This window comes from Carassius carassius, chromosome 11 (genome assembly GCF_963082965.1).
Source record: "Carassius carassius chromosome 11, fCarCar2.1, whole genome shotgun sequence".
Classification (NCBI taxonomy): Eukaryota; Metazoa; Chordata; class Actinopteri; order Cypriniformes; family Cyprinidae; genus Carassius; species Carassius carassius.
The window spans coordinates 1,247,478-1,267,722 of record NC_081765.1 but is presented as its reverse complement, the minus strand read 5'-3'; the positions used below and the strand labels follow the sequence as shown (position 1 = coordinate 1,267,722).

Genomic DNA, 20,245 nt, shown 5'->3' with positions numbered 1-20,245 from the left:
TGTTGCGCAACAAGCACCAAGATTGTATGTCATTTAAACCTAAATCGTTGCTTCCACCAAACAATTTGACTGACGGAGGACAGTTCTTCTGCTGATTGTAACCATAATCAAAAGCATGTATTCTACCAGCAAGATCATCAGCACTCAGAAAATTATGCTGAATGTACTGCAAAACAAGTTTTACCTCTAGCTGAGCGACGCCTTCGAGAATGTCGTGCATTATATCCACAGCAAAATTGTTGGCTGTGTTGAAATACTTGAGTGAATTTAACAAACAGACCCGTTTGACGCCATAAACATGAGGTAGTGTAGAGTCGTCTTGTAATCTTTTACAGTGCAGAGCATGCATCTCAGTTGTTCTTAGTACAACCTCAGGGTTATCTTCGGAAAACACAAACTGAAAGCGATCTTTCTCAAGAACACAGAAACAATTGAACAATTGTACCCCTGATACAACTTCCACATACTGGATTCTTAACTCCCTCAATCTCAAGCACTTTTAGATCATTTACTAAAGGCTCGATTATAGAATTAAAACCATACCGTCTTATATCCTGTGCATGAAATAGGGCACATAAATGAATATTATCTAATGATGAGTTAAAAATGGGGGGAAATTCCTTAATGTAAAATAGATAGCACCCAATTTGTGTATACCTTTTTTGGAACCCAAAGGGTTAGCGGTCTCAAAATCATCATAAAATAACTGAATTTGTAAGGCATCTTTGTCTGTGTAAAATAAAGGATGACTTTTGAAATGTGCTGCATCACTCAAGTCAAAATTAACGCCTTCCTTTGGAACATGCCTGGGTTTAAACAAATCAGTAAGATGCCGATTTTGTAAAATGGCCTTTAGTGTTTCTAAAATGGGAATATAAGCAAATTTATCTGTTACAACAACTTGATCAAATGTTCCTGTGGTTTTGTTTCTTCTGCTGTCAAATCTTGTGCCAAGCACTATTTCAGTTGGTTCAACAGTTCCCCATTTCTCTGTAAAGAGTCTCTTTCGTTTGGCTTCCGAATTCAAGAAAGTGAATGGATTTTCCAAATGTTCAATTGAATTTTCTATTTTCCTTTTAGTAGCAATGTCATGTGGAGGCAGAAAGAGCAAAGCTGCACCCTTGGCCTGACTGTGAATCTCAAAAACAATTTCCTCCATTGATGAAACAAAACCACTTATAGCAGACTGACTTAACCCAGCAACTTTTAGTTGCGCAACAGCCGAAGCACACATATCCAAAGTGCTCTTATTTGACATTAACAATACAGATGTTGTGGCTACCTCTCCAACACTGCCAATCTGATCAAATGTTTGAGAACTAATTTGTCCTTCTGCCTCAGCAGTCTCACTGTTGTCAATGGTATCAGAATTCTGGTCACTTTGCTCAGTATGTTTTATATGCAAATGTTTCCTAAAACCTGAAAAAGTACCAAACACAGAACTACATCCTGCCTCTACACATTTAAGGCTAAGATTCTTTCCAGGAACAAAACCATGAACTAATCTTAGATGCCTGAGAAGTATTTTTGAACCAGATAACTCAGCCTGACAAACAAAACACTTCATGAGGGCAGAAAAACTTTAGGCAACTAACTAAGCAACCTTGCTCTAACCTCAGCCACACGAGAACTCTCTTTCACTTTGCCAACATCTATGTTGTACACAGTGGTCTGAATGAAAGTGTACATGTTGTGTAGCATAATGTTGTAAGAGGTGCCAAAAACAAAGTGTGCCTTAAACAGCTCGTCAAAAGCACCAAGAGAAGAGGCTGACTTGCATGGAATGGCATGCTGATCAAGAACGATGAAGTACTGGTGAATTGAACTCTTCTGAGGTCCCACGGCCAGGAGGTAGGGCTGAGCAATAGCTGCAATTTCTCGAAGATGCTCCTCAATGTTTGTTCCACTCTGAGAAAACCAGGCAAATAGAAGAGAACTATCACCAATGTGTTAAATATTAAACCGAAGAACAAAGAAAAGAAGAAGAAAACAAAAACAAACCTTCTTAAAGACAACAAGGTGTTTCTCTGCTTGAGAGGCAGATACCTTTCCTGGTCTTTTCCGGCCTTGGGCAGAAGGTGGGATCAGATGCAACAGAAGTATAATTGAAGCGAGTTCACTGTCCCAAACTGTTTAAACACAAATTATGTAAGAAAAATTTGACCACTAATGCAAACTGGAAGTTTGAGAACTTAAAAAAAAAAATTAAAAAAAAGTATGGGTACTAAATCGTTCACCTTCTAGTTCCTTGGAACATTTGTTCAATACTATTTCAAATTAATATTTCAAGTGAAAAATGTATCTTAAACATCTTACCAAAATTAGCACCCTCTTCTGAGTCACCAGTAGGAGATTCAGCTGCTAGTAGAAGTTCTTCCAAATCACTGGTGCTGGGAAGCTTTTTGCACTGCTGAATCACTTTTTTCTTGAATGCAGTGGTCCAGTTCTCCAGTAGCTTTCCTGACACTCCTTCTCCAAACATCAGAACAAAGTCTTGCTCAATCTAAGAAGAGGTAGAAAGGATGACCCAAAATATTTTGTTCTAAGTAATAGACAAATAATTATATAAACCCATGTATGCATTGAATAAACATATTTAGACATCAGTACATTTTGTTGTAATGTTAAATTGATAAAAACTTATGATTATAAACAGTTTACCAAGCCTTTAATGTCTTTGAATCGTGGAAAGACCATCAATATATCACTTGACTGCATGGGGTCAAGAACCATGTTGCAGCGATAGTCGAATGTCAATTTCATTTTCTTCTTGATGGCGTCCTCATCAGAAGAATGGCTCATGAATGCAATTGCTTTCTTGCATTTGTCACACCCAGGGGCTGGCTATGCTTTAACTAAGCCACACCCCTTCTCAACTTCCACCTCGAGGAGGTCCCCAAACCCGACCCAATGGCCAAACAACACGAGAACAAGTAAGTGATAAAACAATCTTTATTTAAATATTTAAAAATAGCTTAGGGAATAGGGAAAGGGCAATTAAAACTAAACTCTGACTCGGCCCTCCAGATGGGCTATGGCCGGGAAGAGGTCAGGGAGCAAGGGGGCCACGGGGATCCGGGGCGTGGGGCTCGGGCCCCGGCCTGAGTCTTAAGTATCCGTAGCGCCCTCCTTCTTCCTCCTCTTCGCTGAATACAGCTCACGGTAAGTACTGGTTCACACAGTTCGTTCTCGAGGTGCCCACTCTCTTTCTCTTCCTCCACAGGCAACGGCTCTTCGCTGATTACAGCTCACAGTAAGTACTGATTCACCCAGTTCGTTCCTTGGGTGCTCACGCTCTTTCTCTTTCTCCACAGGCAACGGCTGGGACACACAGGCACAGTTAGTTCAGCTTGGTTTTGCTCTCACCTCTTCGCTGATTACAGCTCACAGTAAGTACTGGTTCACACAGTTCGTTCCTTGGGTGCTCACTCGCTTTCTCTTTCTCCACAGGCAGCGGCTGGGACACACAGGCACAGTTAGTTCAGCTTGGTTTTGCTCTCACCTCCTCGCTGATTACAGCTCACAGTAAGTACTGGTTCACACAGTTCGTTCCTTGGGTGCTCACTCGCTTTCTCTTTCTCCACAGGCAGCGGCGTAAGTACAGGTTTCCTCAGTCTCTCCTCGTGTTACCCACTCTCTCTCCTTTTCTCTCCACAGGTATCAACTTGGGCACAATAGCACAGTTAGTTTGCTTCGAATGGCTCTCACCTCTGGGCTGGACACAGCGTACTGTAAGTACAGGGTTCGCTCTATTCCTCCTCGTGTTATTCACTCTCTCTCCCCTTTTCTCTCCACAGGTATCAACTTGGGCACAATAGCACAGTTAGTTTGCTTTGAATGGCTCTCACCTCTGGGCTGGACACAGCGTACTGTAAGTACAGGGTTCGCTCTATTCCTCCTCGTGTTATTCACTCTCTCTCTCCTTTTCCCTCCACAGGTATCAACTTGGGCACAATAGCACAGTTAGTTTGCTTTGAATGGCTCTCACCTCTGGGCTGGACACAGCGTACTGTAAGTACAGGGTTCGCTCTATTCCTCCTCGTGTTATTCACTCTCTCTCTCCTCTTCTCTCCACAGGTATCAACTTGGGCACAATAGCACAGTTAGTTTGCTTTGAATGGCTCTCACCTCTGGGCTGGACACAGCGTACTGTAAGTACAGGGTTCGCTCTATTCCTCCTCGTGTTATTCACCTCTCTCTCCTTTTCTCTCCACAGATATCAACTTGGGCACAATAGCACCGTTAGTTTGCTTTGAATGGCTCTCACCTCTGGGCTGAACACAGCGTACAGTAAGTACAGGTTTCCTCTGTTTCTCCTTGTGTTACTCACTCTCTTTCCTTTCCTCTCCACAGGTATCAACTTGGACACAAAACACAGTTACTCTGCTTTGGATGGCTTTCACCTCTGGGCTGGACACAGCGTACCGTGCTATCTCCGGAGATCTGAAGCACGCTCACAACATATACTGTACTGAACTAGGCTAGGGCCAGCAATCTCCTTGTCCTCCCACGCCGAAGTGCGTGAAGGCGGGGGTTTATCTGACAGGACACACGGCAATACACAGCAGCCCACAGCAATATACAACACCACGTCAAAATTATAGGTTTTCACAGCACGAAGACTCACCCACCACTCTCAGTGTACGGAAAGGACACCCGTCTTCCTTCACTTCGCTTGGTTCGGATCTGGCGATGGAATATGCGGCCTAGCTAGTGATGTCGTCGTTGCGACTACTTCAATAAGTATTCCTTCGGCTCTCCCACCACACTATATTAGGGGTAGGGCCACCCTCCTCCTCCTGGAGAGATCTACACAACGCCAGGTCAATATACAGGGCACTTTCGACTGGCTCTTAGTACTCACATCAATGCCACTTCCAATCCCCTTTTTCACGTCGTCTCAGTTCGCCGTATAATCTGTTCACTTCTCAACCTTTAAGGTTCGCGATGTCTTCACAATCATACAATTCCAGCCTGAGGGAGAGAGAGAGTTAGACAGCTACCAGCAGCGTACCAAGACGGGCACAACCCAGTGCTTCACACACACCAAAGAGAGCTTCCCAGACTGTGAAATAACTTGGCCTTAAGTACTGCCTTGTCCAGCGTATCCTCCAATCACCAACCGCTGTCCCTAACTAGGCACAGGTGCATCGAATTCCCTGATTTTCCTTCTTACGGCGCTACCGGAAGTTCCGGTGTTCTGTTTTTCCGGTCCGGGCGGAAACACTTCCGGGCGGAACCAAACTTCCCGAATTTTGGTTCCGCCCCTAAAGATCGTCACCTTGTGACATCCTCCCCCGCCAATCCGTTCTAGTCCCTAGAACGTCCTCGGGCTGTCCACTCCCCATAGCGGGCAGGGGGTCGGCCTCGGTTCTCTCGCTGGGATCGTCTCACTGGTGAATCGGGCTCAGCTTGTTCAGGGGCTGCTTCTGGTTCTCTCGGGGCGATCGGGGGTGGTGCCACCACGGGTCTCCCTGGTACCACAGCCCAACCTTCAATCCAGGGGGCCGCTGGTACAGGTTCCGTGGGGACTTCTTCCACGGCTTCAGGGTAGTTAGGGCATGGGCGAATCATGTTCCGGTGCACCACACGGTCGGGGCCTGACTTCCCTTCTGGCCGGATGGTATAGACCGGCTGCCCCGGCCTCTGCTGCCGGCAGACTACATAAGGGGTGGCCTCCCAACGGTCACTCAGTTTCCCCTTCCCCTGCCGCCGATTATCTCTCACCAACACCCTCTCTCCTGGCAGTAGAGGGGCTTCTCTAGCAGTCCGATCATACAACCGCTTACTTTTCTCTCCTGCCGTCTGTATCCTTTTCGACACCTGCTCGTAGGCGAAATGCAAGCGCTGGTGATGGCGCCCCACCCACTCCGTTACACTTGCTTCCTCTTGGTCGGCTATCACTCCTAGGACCAGGTCAGTAGGCATTCGTATGTGTCTGCCAAACATCAGGTAAGTGGGAGCGTAACCCGTAGTACTATGTATACTGTTGTTATAGGCCTGTAGGAGGTTTGGCAAGGCACTCACCCAATCGTCCTGCCGTTGTTGGTCCAAGGTCCCCAGCAGCCCCAATAGGGTCTGATTGAATCTCTCACAGCCGCCGTTCCCCTGAGGATGATACGAAGTGGTGTGAGTTTTCGTGCAACCGTACAACTGGCATAGTTCTCTAATTACCCTGGACTCAAAGTTGGCTCCTTGATCGGAGTGCAGAAACTCCGGGCATCCGAACGTCTGGAAGACGGCCCGCCATAAAACTGTAGCGGTGGTGGTTGCAGTCTGGTCGAGGGTGGGGATAGCCCAAGCGTACTTTGTGAACAAATCCGTTATTACCAAGATGTTCTGGTAGCGATCTCGTGGTCGGCCCAGTGTCAAGAAGTCCATAGCCATGATATGAAGGGGGGCCTTCGCATGGATGGGTACCATTGGCGCTCGGACCTCCCGTCTGGACTTAAACAATATGCATCTCGGGCAAGCTTGAATTAGGGCGTGCACCGATGCCTCTAGCCCGGGCCAAAAGAAGAATCTCCTAAGCAGGGACACGGTCCTCTCCTGTCCCTGATGCCCCAACTGGTTGTGGTACGCCGAAACTAAAGCCGTTACCTCATCTGCGGGTACCACGATCTGGCGTACTTCTTCGCCCAACTTCGGGTCACTGACCCTTCTGCACAAAACGCCATCTCTCAGCTCCAGCCTGTCCCATTGCCCCAGCAGCCTCCTCCCAGTATCCGTCTGGGCTAACCTCTCCGCTGGCGTCAGCCGTCGGCCCTGTTCCAGCCATTCTCTTACCAGCCGCACATCTTGATCCCTGGCCTGTCTCTCCCTCCACCGACGGGGATCCCATCCCCAGTTCTCAGGCACGGCCTCTTGTCTGCTGCCTGGTGCCTCTACTGCTCCTACCATATAGCCCTCCTCCGGGCTGGCCCCTCCGGGGCTTTCCGCTTCGGGCAGCCTTGAGAGGGCGTCCGCGTTCGTGTGTTCACGCCCTGGTCGGTACTGTAGTTGATAGTCAAAGTTGGCCAGTTGGGCCACCCACCGCTGCTCCACGGCTCCCAGCTTCGCCGTCTGCAAGTGTACTAAGGGGTTATTGTCTGTAATGATCGTCACCTTGGCACCCCAGAGGTAGTCTTTAAATTTCTCACTTAGGGCCCACTTCAACGCCAGCAGCTCCAATTTGAAAGAACTATAGTTCGCATCGTTCCTCTCGGCTGGGTGGAGGCTCCGGCTGGCGTACGCGATGACCCTCTCAACTCCGTCCTGCCGTTGAGCCAACACCGCTCCCAGCCCGAGATTGCTGGCATCTGTATACAAAAGGAATGGTTTTGTGAAATCTGCGTATGCCAAGATAGGGGCCTGTAGCAGCTCCTGCTTCAATGTCTGGAACGCCGACTCACAATTTGCATCCCAGTCTACGTTGGGCGACCCCCGGCCCCGGTTACGACCTGTGCCAACCAGCAACTGATTAAGGGGTTTAGCAATTTTTGAAAAGTCCTTTATGAAACGCCTATAGTATCCCACAAATCCTAAAAAGGATCGCACTTGCCTCACTGTCCTCGGGGCCTTCCAGTCCTTCACGGCCGATACCTTTCCAGGATCTACGGACACTCCAGCCGCACTGACCACGTGGCCCAGAAAGTTGACTTCTCTCCGTAGTAAGTGACACTTATTGGGCTGTAGTTTCAATCCGTACTTCTCCATGGCCCGAAAGACTTCCTCGAGGTGCCTCAGGTGTGAATCAAAATCTGGGGAGTAGACAATCACATCATCCAGGTAAACTAATACTGACTCCATTAACTGACCTCCCAAGCACCGCTGCATCAGCCGCTGGAAAGTGGCCGGAGCGTTACAGAGCCCGAAAGGCATCCGGTCCCATTCAAATAGTCCAAACGGGGTTGTAAAGGCAGTCTTCTCCCGGTCTGCTTCGACCACCTGCACCTGCCAGTAGCCACTGGCCAAATCTAGGGTAGAGTACCATGCCGACTGCGTGAGGCTGGCAAGCGAATCTTCGATCCGTGGCAAGGGGAAAGCGTCTTTCTTAGTCACGAGGTTCAGCTTACGGTAGTCCACGCAGAATCTCCAAGCCCCCGTCTTCTTTTGCACCAGCACTATGGGGGCCGCCCACGGGCTGCTGCTTTCCCTAACAACTCCTTGCTTCAGCATGCCTTGCAGGAGTGTACGTACCTCGGTATACAAAGTGGGCGGAATTGGGCGATACCTCTCCCGGCTGGGCCCTGCATCCCCGGTAGGTATATGATGTTGTACCACCTGGGTGCATCCGTAGTCTTCATCGTGGGTGGCGAACACATGCTGCCATCTCCGAAGGAGGGCCTGTAACTTCTGTGTCTGTGCCTGCTCTAAATCCTCCCCTTGTAACGACTCACCCGCCAGGTGGCTCGGCACACTCCTCTCCATACCACCCCATGGGGTGTCTACTTGTGTCAGGGCCACCTCGATGACAGTGGGGCACACCTGACGAAAACTAATATCCCTCTCTTCCCTTACTTGGTGGGATGTAACCGTTGTCAGACGGGCTAATCGTTGGTGCCGATGTAGTTGCACCGCGTATGGATGTACATTCCGTATCCTCACGGGGACTCTCCCCCGCCGGACCGTCGATAGTCCTCGTGCCACTTCCACTTGTGGACAATCCACATGGGGCTCCACCAGCACCCACTCTTCTGGGCCCGCTCTTCGGGGCGGTACTCGCGCCCACACAACAGCCTCACTTTTTGCGGGGACAGACAAAGCAAACCGACACATCACTCTTCCTACCTCTTCCTGTTCCCTGCGGACTTGGCTCATTTGCACCCTTCGACAGTCAGCTACCACACACTCCCACTTGGGCCTCTCTGCAGGTGGTATCTTCGATACGGGCCTAGCCCGAAATAGCTCTTCCCAGCAATCAGCGAGGACATTCATGCCCAACAGGGCTCGATGTGCACCCAGACAATGGTCTTGCACGATAATCACACCTTTCTGGGGGACCATCACTCCGTGAACCTCTAGGTCCGTCAATCGGTAGCCAATATATGGAATGTCGAGGCCGTTTGCGCCCTTCAGAGTAAGCCAGGGGGCCTCCGCCCCTGGTGCCCCTTGTTTCCCAAACACTTCTTCGGATAAACTCTCAGCAAACAACGTCACTTGGGAGCCTGTGTCTACCAGGCATTGAATCTCCTTGCCGCACACTCTCACCTTCGCCACGGGGCTACGCCCAATCATCTGGCTCCTAGAGCCATATCCTCTTCCAGGGTCTTCTCGAGGGGTCCCGGCCACACGACCCACAGTGGCCGGCCGACCTAAAAACCCCCTTCTGACGCCCTGCGGGGCCCACACTGGCGGCTATAGTGACCTGGTTTGCCACAGCGGTTGCAGATGGGTCGCCCTTGCTCGTCCCATTCGAAACGGGGCCGGTTAAAGTGGTTCGGGCGCCTGAACGGCTCTCGGCCTCCCTCTGAGTACACTCGGTCTCGGGGCGCCGGCCGTGGTTCCTCCCGCGCCCGTCCTTGGCGCAATTCTCCTACGAGGGCTTTAGACAGTTCAGACATCTGATCGCGGACATCTTTCAAAAGTTCAGCCTTCAGTGCTTGCTTCCAGTCAGGGCCTCCGGGTTGTGCTGGTGCTACTTCACTGACAACCGCACACACTGGGGAACCACTCACCTCAGTCTCATCACCTTCCAGGGCCAGTGCCTCTTTCTTCAGAGCTTCAAACGTAAGACCCGGGTCCCTTCGAAACTGGATACATAGGCTCTGTCTCACCGGACCCTCCTTCAACCCCAGAAGAAACTGGTCCCGCAATAGAGTCTCTCCATCTCCCAACCCGTGGTCCCGACGGGTCTGTAGTCGGGCGAATTGCTCTCGCAACCTCAGGGCGAAAGCTCTAATCGGTTGGCGGGGGCCCTGCTTACAATTGAAGAACTGGGAGCGAAGGGCAGCTACGGGGGTGTGGTCACCATACTGTTCAGTGAGGAACTGGAACACGGTTTGGGCGTTGGCTCTAACGGCTTCGGGGGCGGCATGCATCTCTCGCCGCGCTTCTCCATCCAGGGAGTTTAACACAAATTGAAGCCGCTGGGCTGCACTAAGGCCCTGTAGGTCGGCCAAGTACTCTAGTTGAGCCTTCCATTCAGACAATCGTACCTCGGATTCTGTCCCCCCATATTTTTGAATCCAGGGGCTCCCCATAAAAACGGGCATGGCACGGGGTTGGGCTGAAAGCCCCGCGTTGTCGGTCATTGGACGACCTTGGTTACTCAACTCGAGGTGGAAACCCTGCCGACTACGCCAAATCTGTCACACCCAGGGGCTGGCTATGCTTTAACTAAGCCACACCCCTTCTCAACTTCCACCTCGAGGAGGTCCCCAAACCCGACCCAATGGCCAAACAACACGAGAACAAGTAAGTGATAAAACAATCTTTATTTAAATATTTAAAAATAGCTTAGGGAATAGGGAAAGGGCAATTAAAACTAAACTCTGACTCGGCCCTCCAGATGGGCTATGGCCGGGAAGAGGTCAGGGAGCAAGGGGGCCACGGGGATCCGGGGCGTGGGGCTCGGGCCCCGGCCTGAGTCTTAAGTATCCGTAGCGCCCTCCTTCTTCCTCCTCTTCGCTGAATACAGCTCACGGTAAGTACTGGTTCACACAGTTCGTTCTCGAGGTGCCCACTCTCTTTCTCTTCCTCCACAGGCAACGGCTCTTCGCTGATTACAGCTCACAGTAAGTACTGATTCACCCAGTTCGTTCCTTGGGTGCTCACGCTCTTTCTCTTTCTCCACAGGCAACGGCTGGGACACACAGGCACAGTTAGTTCAGCTTGGTTTTGCTCTCACCTCTTCGCTGATTACAGCTCACAGTAAGTACTGGTTCACACAGTTCGTTCCTTGGGTGCTCACTCGCTTTCTCTTTCTCCACAGGCAGCGGCTGGGACACACAGGCACAGTTAGTTCAGCTTGGTTTTGCTCTCACCTCCTCGCTGATTACAGCTCACAGTAAGTACTGGTTCACACAGTTCGTTCCTTGGGTGCTCACTCGCTTTCTCTTTCTCCACAGGCAGCGGCGTAAGTACAGGTTTCCTCAGTCTCTCCTCGTGTTACCCACTCTCTCTCCTTTTCTCTCCACAGGTATCAACTTGGGCACAATAGCACAGTTAGTTTGCTTCGAATGGCTCTCACCTCTGGGCTGGACACAGCGTACTGTAAGTACAGGGTTCGCTCTATTCCTCCTCGTGTTATTCACTCTCTCTCCCCTTTTCTCTCCACAGGTATCAACTTGGGCACAATAGCACAGTTAGTTTGCTTTGAATGGCTCTCACCTCTGGGCTGGACACAGCGTACTGTAAGTACAGGGTTCGCTCTATTCCTCCTCGTGTTATTCACTCTCTCTCTCCTTTTCCCTCCACAGGTATCAACTTGGGCACAATAGCACAGTTAGTTTGCTTTGAATGGCTCTCACCTCTGGGCTGGACACAGCGTACTGTAAGTACAGGGTTCGCTCTATTCCTCCTCGTGTTATTCACTCTCTCTCTCCTCTTCTCTCCACAGGTATCAACTTGGGCACAATAGCACAGTTAGTTTGCTTTGAATGGCTCTCACCTCTGGGCTGGACACAGCGTACTGTAAGTACAGGGTTCGCTCTATTCCTCCTCGTGTTATTCACCTCTCTCTCCTTTTCTCTCCACAGATATCAACTTGGGCACAATAGCACCGTTAGTTTGCTTTGAATGGCTCTCACCTCTGGGCTGAACACAGCGTACAGTAAGTACAGGTTTCCTCTGTTTCTCCTTGTGTTACTCACTCTCTTTCCTTTCCTCTCCACAGGTATCAACTTGGACACAAAACACAGTTACTCTGCTTTGGATGGCTTTCACCTCTGGGCTGGACACAGCGTACCGTGCTATCTCCGGAGATCTGAAGCACGCTCACAACATATACTGTACTGAACTAGGCTAGGGCCAGCAATCTCCTTGTCCTCCCACGCCGAAGTGCGTGAAGGCGGGGGTTTATCTGACAGGACACACGGCAATACACAGCAGCCCACAGCAATATACAACACCACGTCAAAATTATAGGTTTTCACAGCACGAAGACTCACCCACCACTCTCAGTGTACGGAAAGGACACCCGTCTTCCTTCACTTCGCTTGGTTCGGATCTGGCGATGGAATATGCGGCCTAGCTAGTGATGTCGTCGTTGCGACTACTTCAATAAGTATTCCTTCGGCTCTCCCACCACACTATATTAGGGGTAGGGCCACCCTCCTCCTCCTGGAGAGATCTACACAACGCCAGGTCAATATACAGGGCACTTTCGACTGGCTCTTAGTACTCACATCAATGCCACTTCCAATCCCCTTTTTCACGTCGTCTCAGTTCGCCGTATAATCTGTTCACTTCTCAACCTTTAAGGTTCGCGATGTCTTCACAATCATACAATTCCAGCCTGAGGGAGAGAGAGAGTTAGACAGCTACCAGCAGCGTACCAAGACGGGCACAACCCAGTGCTTCACACACACCAAAGAGAGCTTCCCAGACTGTGAAATAACTTGGCCTTAAGTACTGCCTTGTCCAGCGTATCCTCCAATCACCAACCGCTGTCCCTAACTAGGCACAGGTGCATCGAATTCCCTGATTTTCCTTCTTACGGCGCTACCGGAAGTTCCGGTGTTCTGTTTTTCCGGTCCGGGCGGAAACACGGAAACACAATTTTGGTTCCGCCCCTAAAGATCGTCACCTTGTGACACATTCATCCTCACTCAAGATGGTCTCTGAATTAAACTCTGACTGCCGTCTTACAGTTGGACCACCAGACCCCCCTTCCGTAGACGTTCCTTTTGATGAACAACAAAACATTTTAAAAGCTTCAACACTGCTTAAAGAATGATAAACAAAGTTTAATCTTAAAAAGGCAACTTCGTAGCAACAGAACACCCATGAAAGATGACAAAAAAATATATATTTATAAAAAAATAAATAAAAAAAAGGTAGGAGATTTTCAACCTGTACCTTCAAATGATGCACGTCGTTCTTTAGCTAAGCCTCTCTGTACAGTTTTGATTCTCCATGCCAAGTACCCAGTACCGCTTTCGCCATCATAGTAATGTTCCTTAGAAAGAGAAAAATACAGATATATTATATACAGAAGTATATAAATTCAACAGCAAAATACACCACCTGTCCTGAAGTATGAAAAAATTTCAACACAGAATTAGAATTCAAAGCGGACACTAACGTAGCAATTTATGGAAAAGGGGTCACTGAGGTACGGGAACAAAGCCACAATTCCTCTGGCATATTTTTCTTTCACCTGCCTTGTTGGTGACGTACTGCAGTAAAAAATAAAATAAATAAAATTTGTGTCCTTTGCCTGACTTTAAACAACATCAAGACATTTTAAAACTAGAGACCATTAATACACCAGGTAATGATTATGAAGATTACCCATTCTTTTCTGTCATGTGAGCTGCCAAGATGTTAACCATTTTCCTCCTTGTTTCATCCCCCAAAGACTTAGTTCGGTTGTACTCAGTTATTATACACTCCCCACCAGGTTTCTGGACAAGAACGGTTTCCACCAACTTAAACATTATAATAAAAACATATATATAAATTAGTTTTCAAAATTGTAAGTCTCAATCAACTTAAATCAATAAGAAATATCAAATTCATGTTCATTTTTAAAAATACATTTATAAGTTTTACCAGTCTTTTTTTCCCCAAAAATATAAAAGTACAAAAAAAATGATACCCACCTTTTTAGCTTCTTCGTCTAGCCTCATTTGTTTACTTGAGGAAGTTTCTTCAATAATGACTGTGTCCTGTGAGTCACTGGAGTCCATGGATGGAGTGCAGGACTGATTTGACTGCTCATGAGAGGCTTGTGGAGAAGCAGAATCTAAGTCTGGTTGCAGATACATTTTTATGGGGAATTATTGTAAATTAGAAGTATTAAAAACATTCCAAACATGTAATGAAATAAATACAAACCTGCACCATGTTTTATGGTAAGAACTCCAACTGAGGGATCTCTGACTACATCCTCAAAAACATCACCATCCACCTCAGTCCCTGACTCATCAAAACCTTCACATTCTCTGGTACAGCTGGGACACCAAACTTTAAAAATGCTGTTAAAAAAAAAAATTATATGCAATTTTATGAAAAAGGATATATGACTTAAAAGGTTTTAAATAGCGAAGATGAACTTTGAACATCAGGGCACATGCAACATTTGACTATATATTCTTATATAAAATTATAGCCATCCATCAAGTAACATTTAAATAAAATAAATAAATAAAAAATAATTTAAAAAAATCATAAAATAATACAATGAAAGTATATATATATATATATATATATATATATATATATATATATATTTACCAGCAGATAGTAATTCCTCCAGGCTCAGCTCAGCTATCTTGACAAATTTTGGGGCATACCCAAGTTTCACCTTAACCAGCATGATCTGTAAGAAGTGAGAGTACTGTACAGATTACTGTGTAAAATGGTTACCTCAGTATCAGTTTATATGATTAGATCTAAGAATAAGTCATACAAGGTAGCAAAAATATTTCACAAATACTTTAGTAAATACTTACATAGGTAAGTGTTTTAGTTTTCACTAAGTATTGGCATACATTTACTGAGCCAAGCTGCCTAAAATAGAGAATTTAAAACATCGACAATAGTAATACATCAATGACATGCCAACTATACGAACTACACGCAGTTTAAAAATTAAAGCGCATTTTCATTCTTTTCTAACGTAATATACAGCGTTTGAACACCGTCAATCCTTAAAAATAGGTTGAAGATCACTTCAAACACCTAACGTTACTTATAATAGCACTAACATGTTACCGCTCAGATCAGCTAATTGTGTGTCTAACAGCAATAACAAACTTTAATACCGAAAAAATTAAGGAAGGTTCGAGAAACAATTTAGCGGGTCTTTTTTCCTTCGTTGAGCAGCGTAGCATCAACACCATCTCTACACTCATAGCGCCATCTAGAGGTCTGCATTCCCGCGGCTGTCCCGCGGGATCCGCGGGACCCGACCAGATATTTTGCGCCGCGGGATTAAATATCCGACTAAAAAACGGCAGCGGTCGGTAACTCTGGTGTAATTTGAACGGGAGCGGTCGGTCATTCAATATCACGTTCCCGATGCCGACATTCTTTCAGAACAGCATATCTTCGCTTTACCTAATCTTAATCTTATCGACCACCCGGTATAGGCTACAGTCTGCCCTGTACTCAGGACCGTTATGCACGCGCTGCACGCACGGACCAGTAACGGTTCTTTCTGTCATGCATTGATTGTATTTGCTGGATCTGTGCGCGCGCATGTATGGGAGTCTTTTTCATGCATCATAGACGCAGATGGGAAAAAAATACCCTTTGCACAATGTGATAAATGCCTAAAAGTGTTCCCGTTCAGCAGTCACAAGACTGGAACCTCGGGATTAAGGCGGCACTCATGCATCATCACAAAGGGTCAAACTAAACTGGCATTTACAAAGTCTAGGCCGGTGCCAGAGCAGTTTAAAAAAGAGACCACAGAAAAATGTGTTGACTTTGTTTGCCAAGACATTCGACCGTATGATACTGTGTCCGGAAAAGGTTTTAATCAGCTGGCCCAACATTTGGTCGACACAGCAGCAAAAATTGGAAAGTTTAATGTCAGTGAGATACTTCCACATCCAACAACAATGAAGAATCAGTTGGATCGAAATCACTAGATATTCAGATTCAGGAGTACATGACCATGAGACTTGAATTATCAAGTCAACAAAAAGTTTTGCAGTGGTGGGATTCACATCAGTCCCAGTTTCCTGCTCTGAGCAACCTTGCGAGATATGTCCTCTGCATCCCGGCCACGAGTGCACCTTCCGAGAGAGCATTCAGCCTTTGCGGTCGGATTTTGGAAGAAAGACGTTCGGTATTGAAACCGTCATCAGTCAATGACATTGTTTTCTTGCATGGATATTTAAAATAGTCTGGAAAAAGCTGATTTTTCCAAGTAAGTACGGCTTTCGTTCATTTCATATTGCCTACAATTTTGAGATGTTAATTTATAATTAGTTATTGTTGAATTTATTTCGTTTGTAGGGGAGACGTTGAAATCGATGTCGGCATATTCTTTTCTTAAATTGTTCGCGATGGAAGGCCTACATATTTTGCCTACAATTTTGAGTTGTTAATTTTTTTTTTAGTTATTGTTGAATTTATATATTTTGTTGGAGAGACGTATGTCAGCACATTCTTCTCAGGGATGAGAAGGTTAAGGCCTACATATTTTGCTTAATGACGTCATATGTTCTTTCTTTCTCTAACACTTTTCCTGTGTTGACAGCAAAATGTTACGAATTTTGATAATATGAATAAAAATAATAGCCTACACTTAATTTTTTTTTCGCTGCAACATTTTTTCCCCTACTGTCTGCAGCAAAATGTTAAATTTTGTATATTGACAAGGCGAATAAAATAATAATAAAAAAATGTTTGTGCAGACTACATTTTTATTTTCTCTGTGAAAATGTACATGTGAAATTCTGGGAGATCTATATTAAGCGGGATGGTCGGGTCGGGAAGAAAATTATTCTAAGCAGACAGCGGGTGAACAAATGGTGTATATATAGCAGGAACGGGTGGGTGCGGGATATAACCCCAGCGGGAGCGGGCTGGAGCGGGACTTAAAAAACAGTCCCGCGCAGACCTCTAGCGCCATCTAACGTGACTTAAAAATGCGATGGTGGTGATCAAATAAATGTCCTCACAAAAAGTTTAAAATGTCGTTGGACACATTTAATTTGTGAACTGAATTTTTGCAAAAATAGTTTATATAAAATTAAAACAGTTTATATATTATGTTGTTATCATATTTATTCGGACTTTATCAAACGTCGTTATACATGCTCAAAAATGACAAACCTACCTTACACCATCAACAATATTACATGAATTACACGTTAAACATTGTCATATATGATAAAAACATCCACAACCTAAGCTGGAACATCTCAATTTCAACCATCCAACACATAAAAATGTTGATGCCTCGTTGTGACTGTTGGATAATTCAACGTTAAAATAACTAAAACATATTAATGGAATATAACAGTGCCAATTGCCACTGACAAAAATTAAGTTAGATTATTGGCATAATTTAAGCTTTTCCATTAAAGTTACAGTGTGACGAAAAAACTCACCACAAAGGTACCTAATCAGAATTCCCGAAATTAAAATAACAAAACTACACACATTGCATCAAAATATATCCTATGCAGTAATGTAAGCATATTTATTCACATAAAATATTAAAACTGCATTGTAGTATGTTACTTAAAAGAGCTTACCTGTCTGTTGGAGCAAAAAGAAAATGGCGATCAGAAAACGACTCCAGTCCTGTTCAGATCTTCGCAGGGGGTAGATTGAGGGGCGGAGCTTAACAGAGTAAAGTTTACGACGCAGAATTTAACTCTGATCATTTTCACCAACACTAGGGAGTATCTTTCACCAATTGTTGTTGAGTTTACTCCTTAAGAGTAAAGATAGAATAACACTGCTCGATTAACACTGCTGATTTTACTGTGTACATGTATGTATGTATGTATGTATGTATATGTATATATTTATGTATAAATGTAAAATTATGTATATACTAAAATTTCAATATACAAGGGTATGCAACCACAATGCATGATCATTATCAATTTGCAGATTTTTTTCTTTACTTTTAAACAGAACTCAAGGATTGTGAATGGAGTTGAGGTTCCTGTCCATTTAATTGGTGATGCTGCATACCCACTCAAGAACTGGCTTATGAAGGGTTTCACAAATCACCAAGCGCTGACCCCTCAACAACGGCTGTACAACTACCGACTGAGCTTAGCACGAATGGTTGTCGAGAACGCCTTCGGACGATTCAAAGGGCGTTGGCGGTGCTTACTGAAGCGCAACGATGTCAACACCGCACTGATGTCTGATGCTGTTGCTGTTTCTTGTGTTCTGCACAATATTTGTGAGATGCACAAAGAAACGTTTCTGCCTGACTGGAACATCACAGATGTTTTGCAAGAGCAAGCGCAATATGTTTTCCAGGGAGTGGGAGGCCGTAATTCTCAAGCAATTCGGGAGGCTATGAAAACGCTCTTCTAACTTGTTTACACTGTTACATGCACATCCATCTGTACCAAAGGCTGTGAAATTACGCATGAAAACAAATAAAACATGTCAACAATTCTCAATAAAAAATAATTTATTTTGGAAAGAATAAAAAGTGTGTTGTGCCTGTTTACATCAAATGTAACCGTTTCAAGTACACAGTATGACAAAGAAAACAATGTAAAAAAAAACTAAGTTTAATTGAATAAAGTGTATAAAGATATAAAGAATAAAAGTGTATAAAGGATAAAGTGTACTAAGATGCACATAAGACATAAAAAGTGTTGACATTTACAAAAAAACACAATGCAATGAGAAAAAAGAAGTGTAACACAATATTAACAATGCAAAAAACACTACAAAGTGTTCGAACAGTTAAAAAAAATCTGTACCTGGCAAGCAATAGAGTGCCATTTGATAATTATGCACAAATATAAATATTATATAATTTGTGCTTTAATTTTTTTTTTTACTTATATAAATGCTACTAATCCAGTACTATGAAATATTCAATAATTGTTATAGAATAACAAGTTTTGAAGCAGTCCTACTCAAGCTGCAATGATGGCAACGGGTTGAATAAGCCATTTTCTGTATTGTCTGATGTGCTCTGCTGAAAACGGGCATGACGAGCGGGCACATAATAGGGCGTGGGTGCTGGAGCTGGCATACGGCTAAGAATTTCACTCAAAAAATGATTTTGGGTGTCTTGTAACTCACGCAGCATTGCCATCTGTTTAGCCAGCTCTTCCTCCCTTGCCTGACTCGCCTCCCTCCTCAACTGGTTTTCATACTCCCTCTGCTCTGCCAAACGGACACGTTCCCTCTCCTCAAAGTATCGGTCCATTTCAAAAAAGAGGTCCTTCACCTCTTTCATGATCAAATCTGTTCTGGACTGGTGCTTTCTGGCTTTTTTCACAGGGGGTGGTTGAGGTGATTCTAAAAAGACAAAACAACGTGGTTTAGTAACCTGAAGGAAGCATGTGATACATGGCAGACAAAGAACAAACAGTCCAGCAAGGTACATAATAGCATAGTTATGTAACTCACCTGAATTACTTTCCCTGGAAATTGCCTCGACGGTCTCTGAGCTGGACGCAACTGTGGACACAACGGTGCAAGAAGAAGCGGCTACCTCTGCTGTTGTCTCTTGTTCATCATTCCTACACGGAGACACCGCCATACTGCCCAGTAACGCTACTGGGTTAGCCGAGTGGCTTGTTCCCCATATGCTGTAGCATAAATCGAAGTAAGGCCAGTCTAGTCTTCCACTGTTGCTCATTCCGTTGTGATCCAGCACTTGGTGAAATTTTTTTTTCACAGCCTTCAGCTTAGTGATGACCTGTGCTTTCTCTCTCGAGAAACCACGCTGTTGCATTTTTATTTTTATTTGCTCATACACGACCGCATCACGTACCGTTCCACTGAGCTGGCGAACGATCTCAGCTTCAGCGCGGATAGTAAGGAGCCTCGTGGTCTCGACTTGTGTCCAGTTTGCGCACATTTCTGTTTGTTTAATTTAATTTTCTTTTGTATACGAACACTCTCTGCGTTTAAAACACCGACTAGCTCTTCTGGCACTGCAGGGTTGTATTATTGAAAAAACAAGCTCAAGGAGTCGCACGATAACTACGTCATCACTACGTCACAACCGTTGCGGCATTAGTTTTGGCTTTTGTTCACACAGCGCTCGTCCCGGGTCGAACTCGGCAATGTTACTAGGTCCCCGACCCGGGTTCTATGCGGGAATCAATCCCGGGACGTGGTTGCTTTCACACAGAAGCCGACCCAGCAATGTTCCGGCAATATGCCGGGTCCGATGTGCAGTGTTAAAGGGGCTTTACACTCAGCACTGGTGCCCCACAGGGATGTGTACTCAGTCCTCTCTTGTACTCCCTGTTCACTTATCACTTCTCTGCTAAGCACAGCTCCAACATCATCATCAAATTTGCTGACGATACTACTATCCTAGGACTCATCCCTAATGGCGATGAGACATCCTACAGAGATGAGGTTAATGCACTCACATTATGGTGTGCTGATAACAATCTCTCTCTAAACGTCAGACCAAGGAGATGAT

General features: G+C 45.7%; 2 protein-coding genes across 7 annotated transcripts; both read right to left on the bottom strand.

Annotated features, from left to right (window-relative positions):
- Positions 1 to 437: 437 nt before the first annotated feature.
- LOC132152611 (uncharacterized) lies at positions 438 to 13,568 on the bottom strand. Of its 6 annotated transcripts, XM_059561366.1 has the most exons (6): positions 13,435 to 13,568; positions 13,226 to 13,319; positions 13,000 to 13,099; positions 2,317 to 2,503; positions 2,002 to 2,129; positions 438 to 1,908 (listed from the first exon to the last, which is right to left on the bottom strand). In XM_059561366.1, exon 6 carries the CDS (start codon positions 1,565 to 1,567, stop codon positions 590 to 592), a length of 978 nt encoding a protein of 325 aa, XP_059417349.1. In that variant the 5' UTR covers positions 1,568 to 1,908; positions 2,002 to 2,129; positions 2,317 to 2,503; positions 13,000 to 13,099; positions 13,226 to 13,319; positions 13,435 to 13,568; the 3' UTR covers positions 438 to 589. The 6 variants fall into 4 exon arrangements, with proteins under 6 accessions (XP_059417349.1, XP_059417348.1, XP_059417352.1 ...); XM_059561365.1 differs by lacking the exons at positions 13,000 to 13,099; positions 13,226 to 13,319; positions 13,435 to 13,568 and adding an exon at positions 2,662 to 2,815; XM_059561367.1 differs by lacking the exons at positions 13,000 to 13,099; positions 13,226 to 13,319; positions 13,435 to 13,568 and adding an exon at positions 2,662 to 2,815 and having other exon boundaries at positions 2,002 to 2,066.
- Positions 13,569 to 18,388: 4,820 nt separating this feature from the next.
- Positions 18,389 to 19,967, bottom strand: LOC132152352 (uncharacterized). The gene has a single exon (XM_059561119.1). The coding sequence runs from the start codon at positions 19,667 to 19,669 to the stop codon at positions 18,713 to 18,715; it is 957 nt and encodes a 318-aa protein (XP_059417102.1). The 5' UTR covers positions 19,670 to 19,967; the 3' UTR covers positions 18,389 to 18,712.
- Between the last annotated feature and the right edge of the window lie 278 nt (positions 19,968 to 20,245).

What these genes read in the sequence shown, in the direction of transcription:
- LOC132152611 (XM_059561366.1), bottom strand. Translation starts at nt 1,567, where the DNA reads ATGAAGTGTTTTGTTTGTCAGGCTGAGTTATCTGGTTCAAAAATACTT.
- LOC132152352 (XM_059561119.1), bottom strand. Translation starts at nt 19,669, where the DNA reads ATGTGCGCAAACTGGACACAAGTCGAGACCACGAGGCTCCTTACTATC.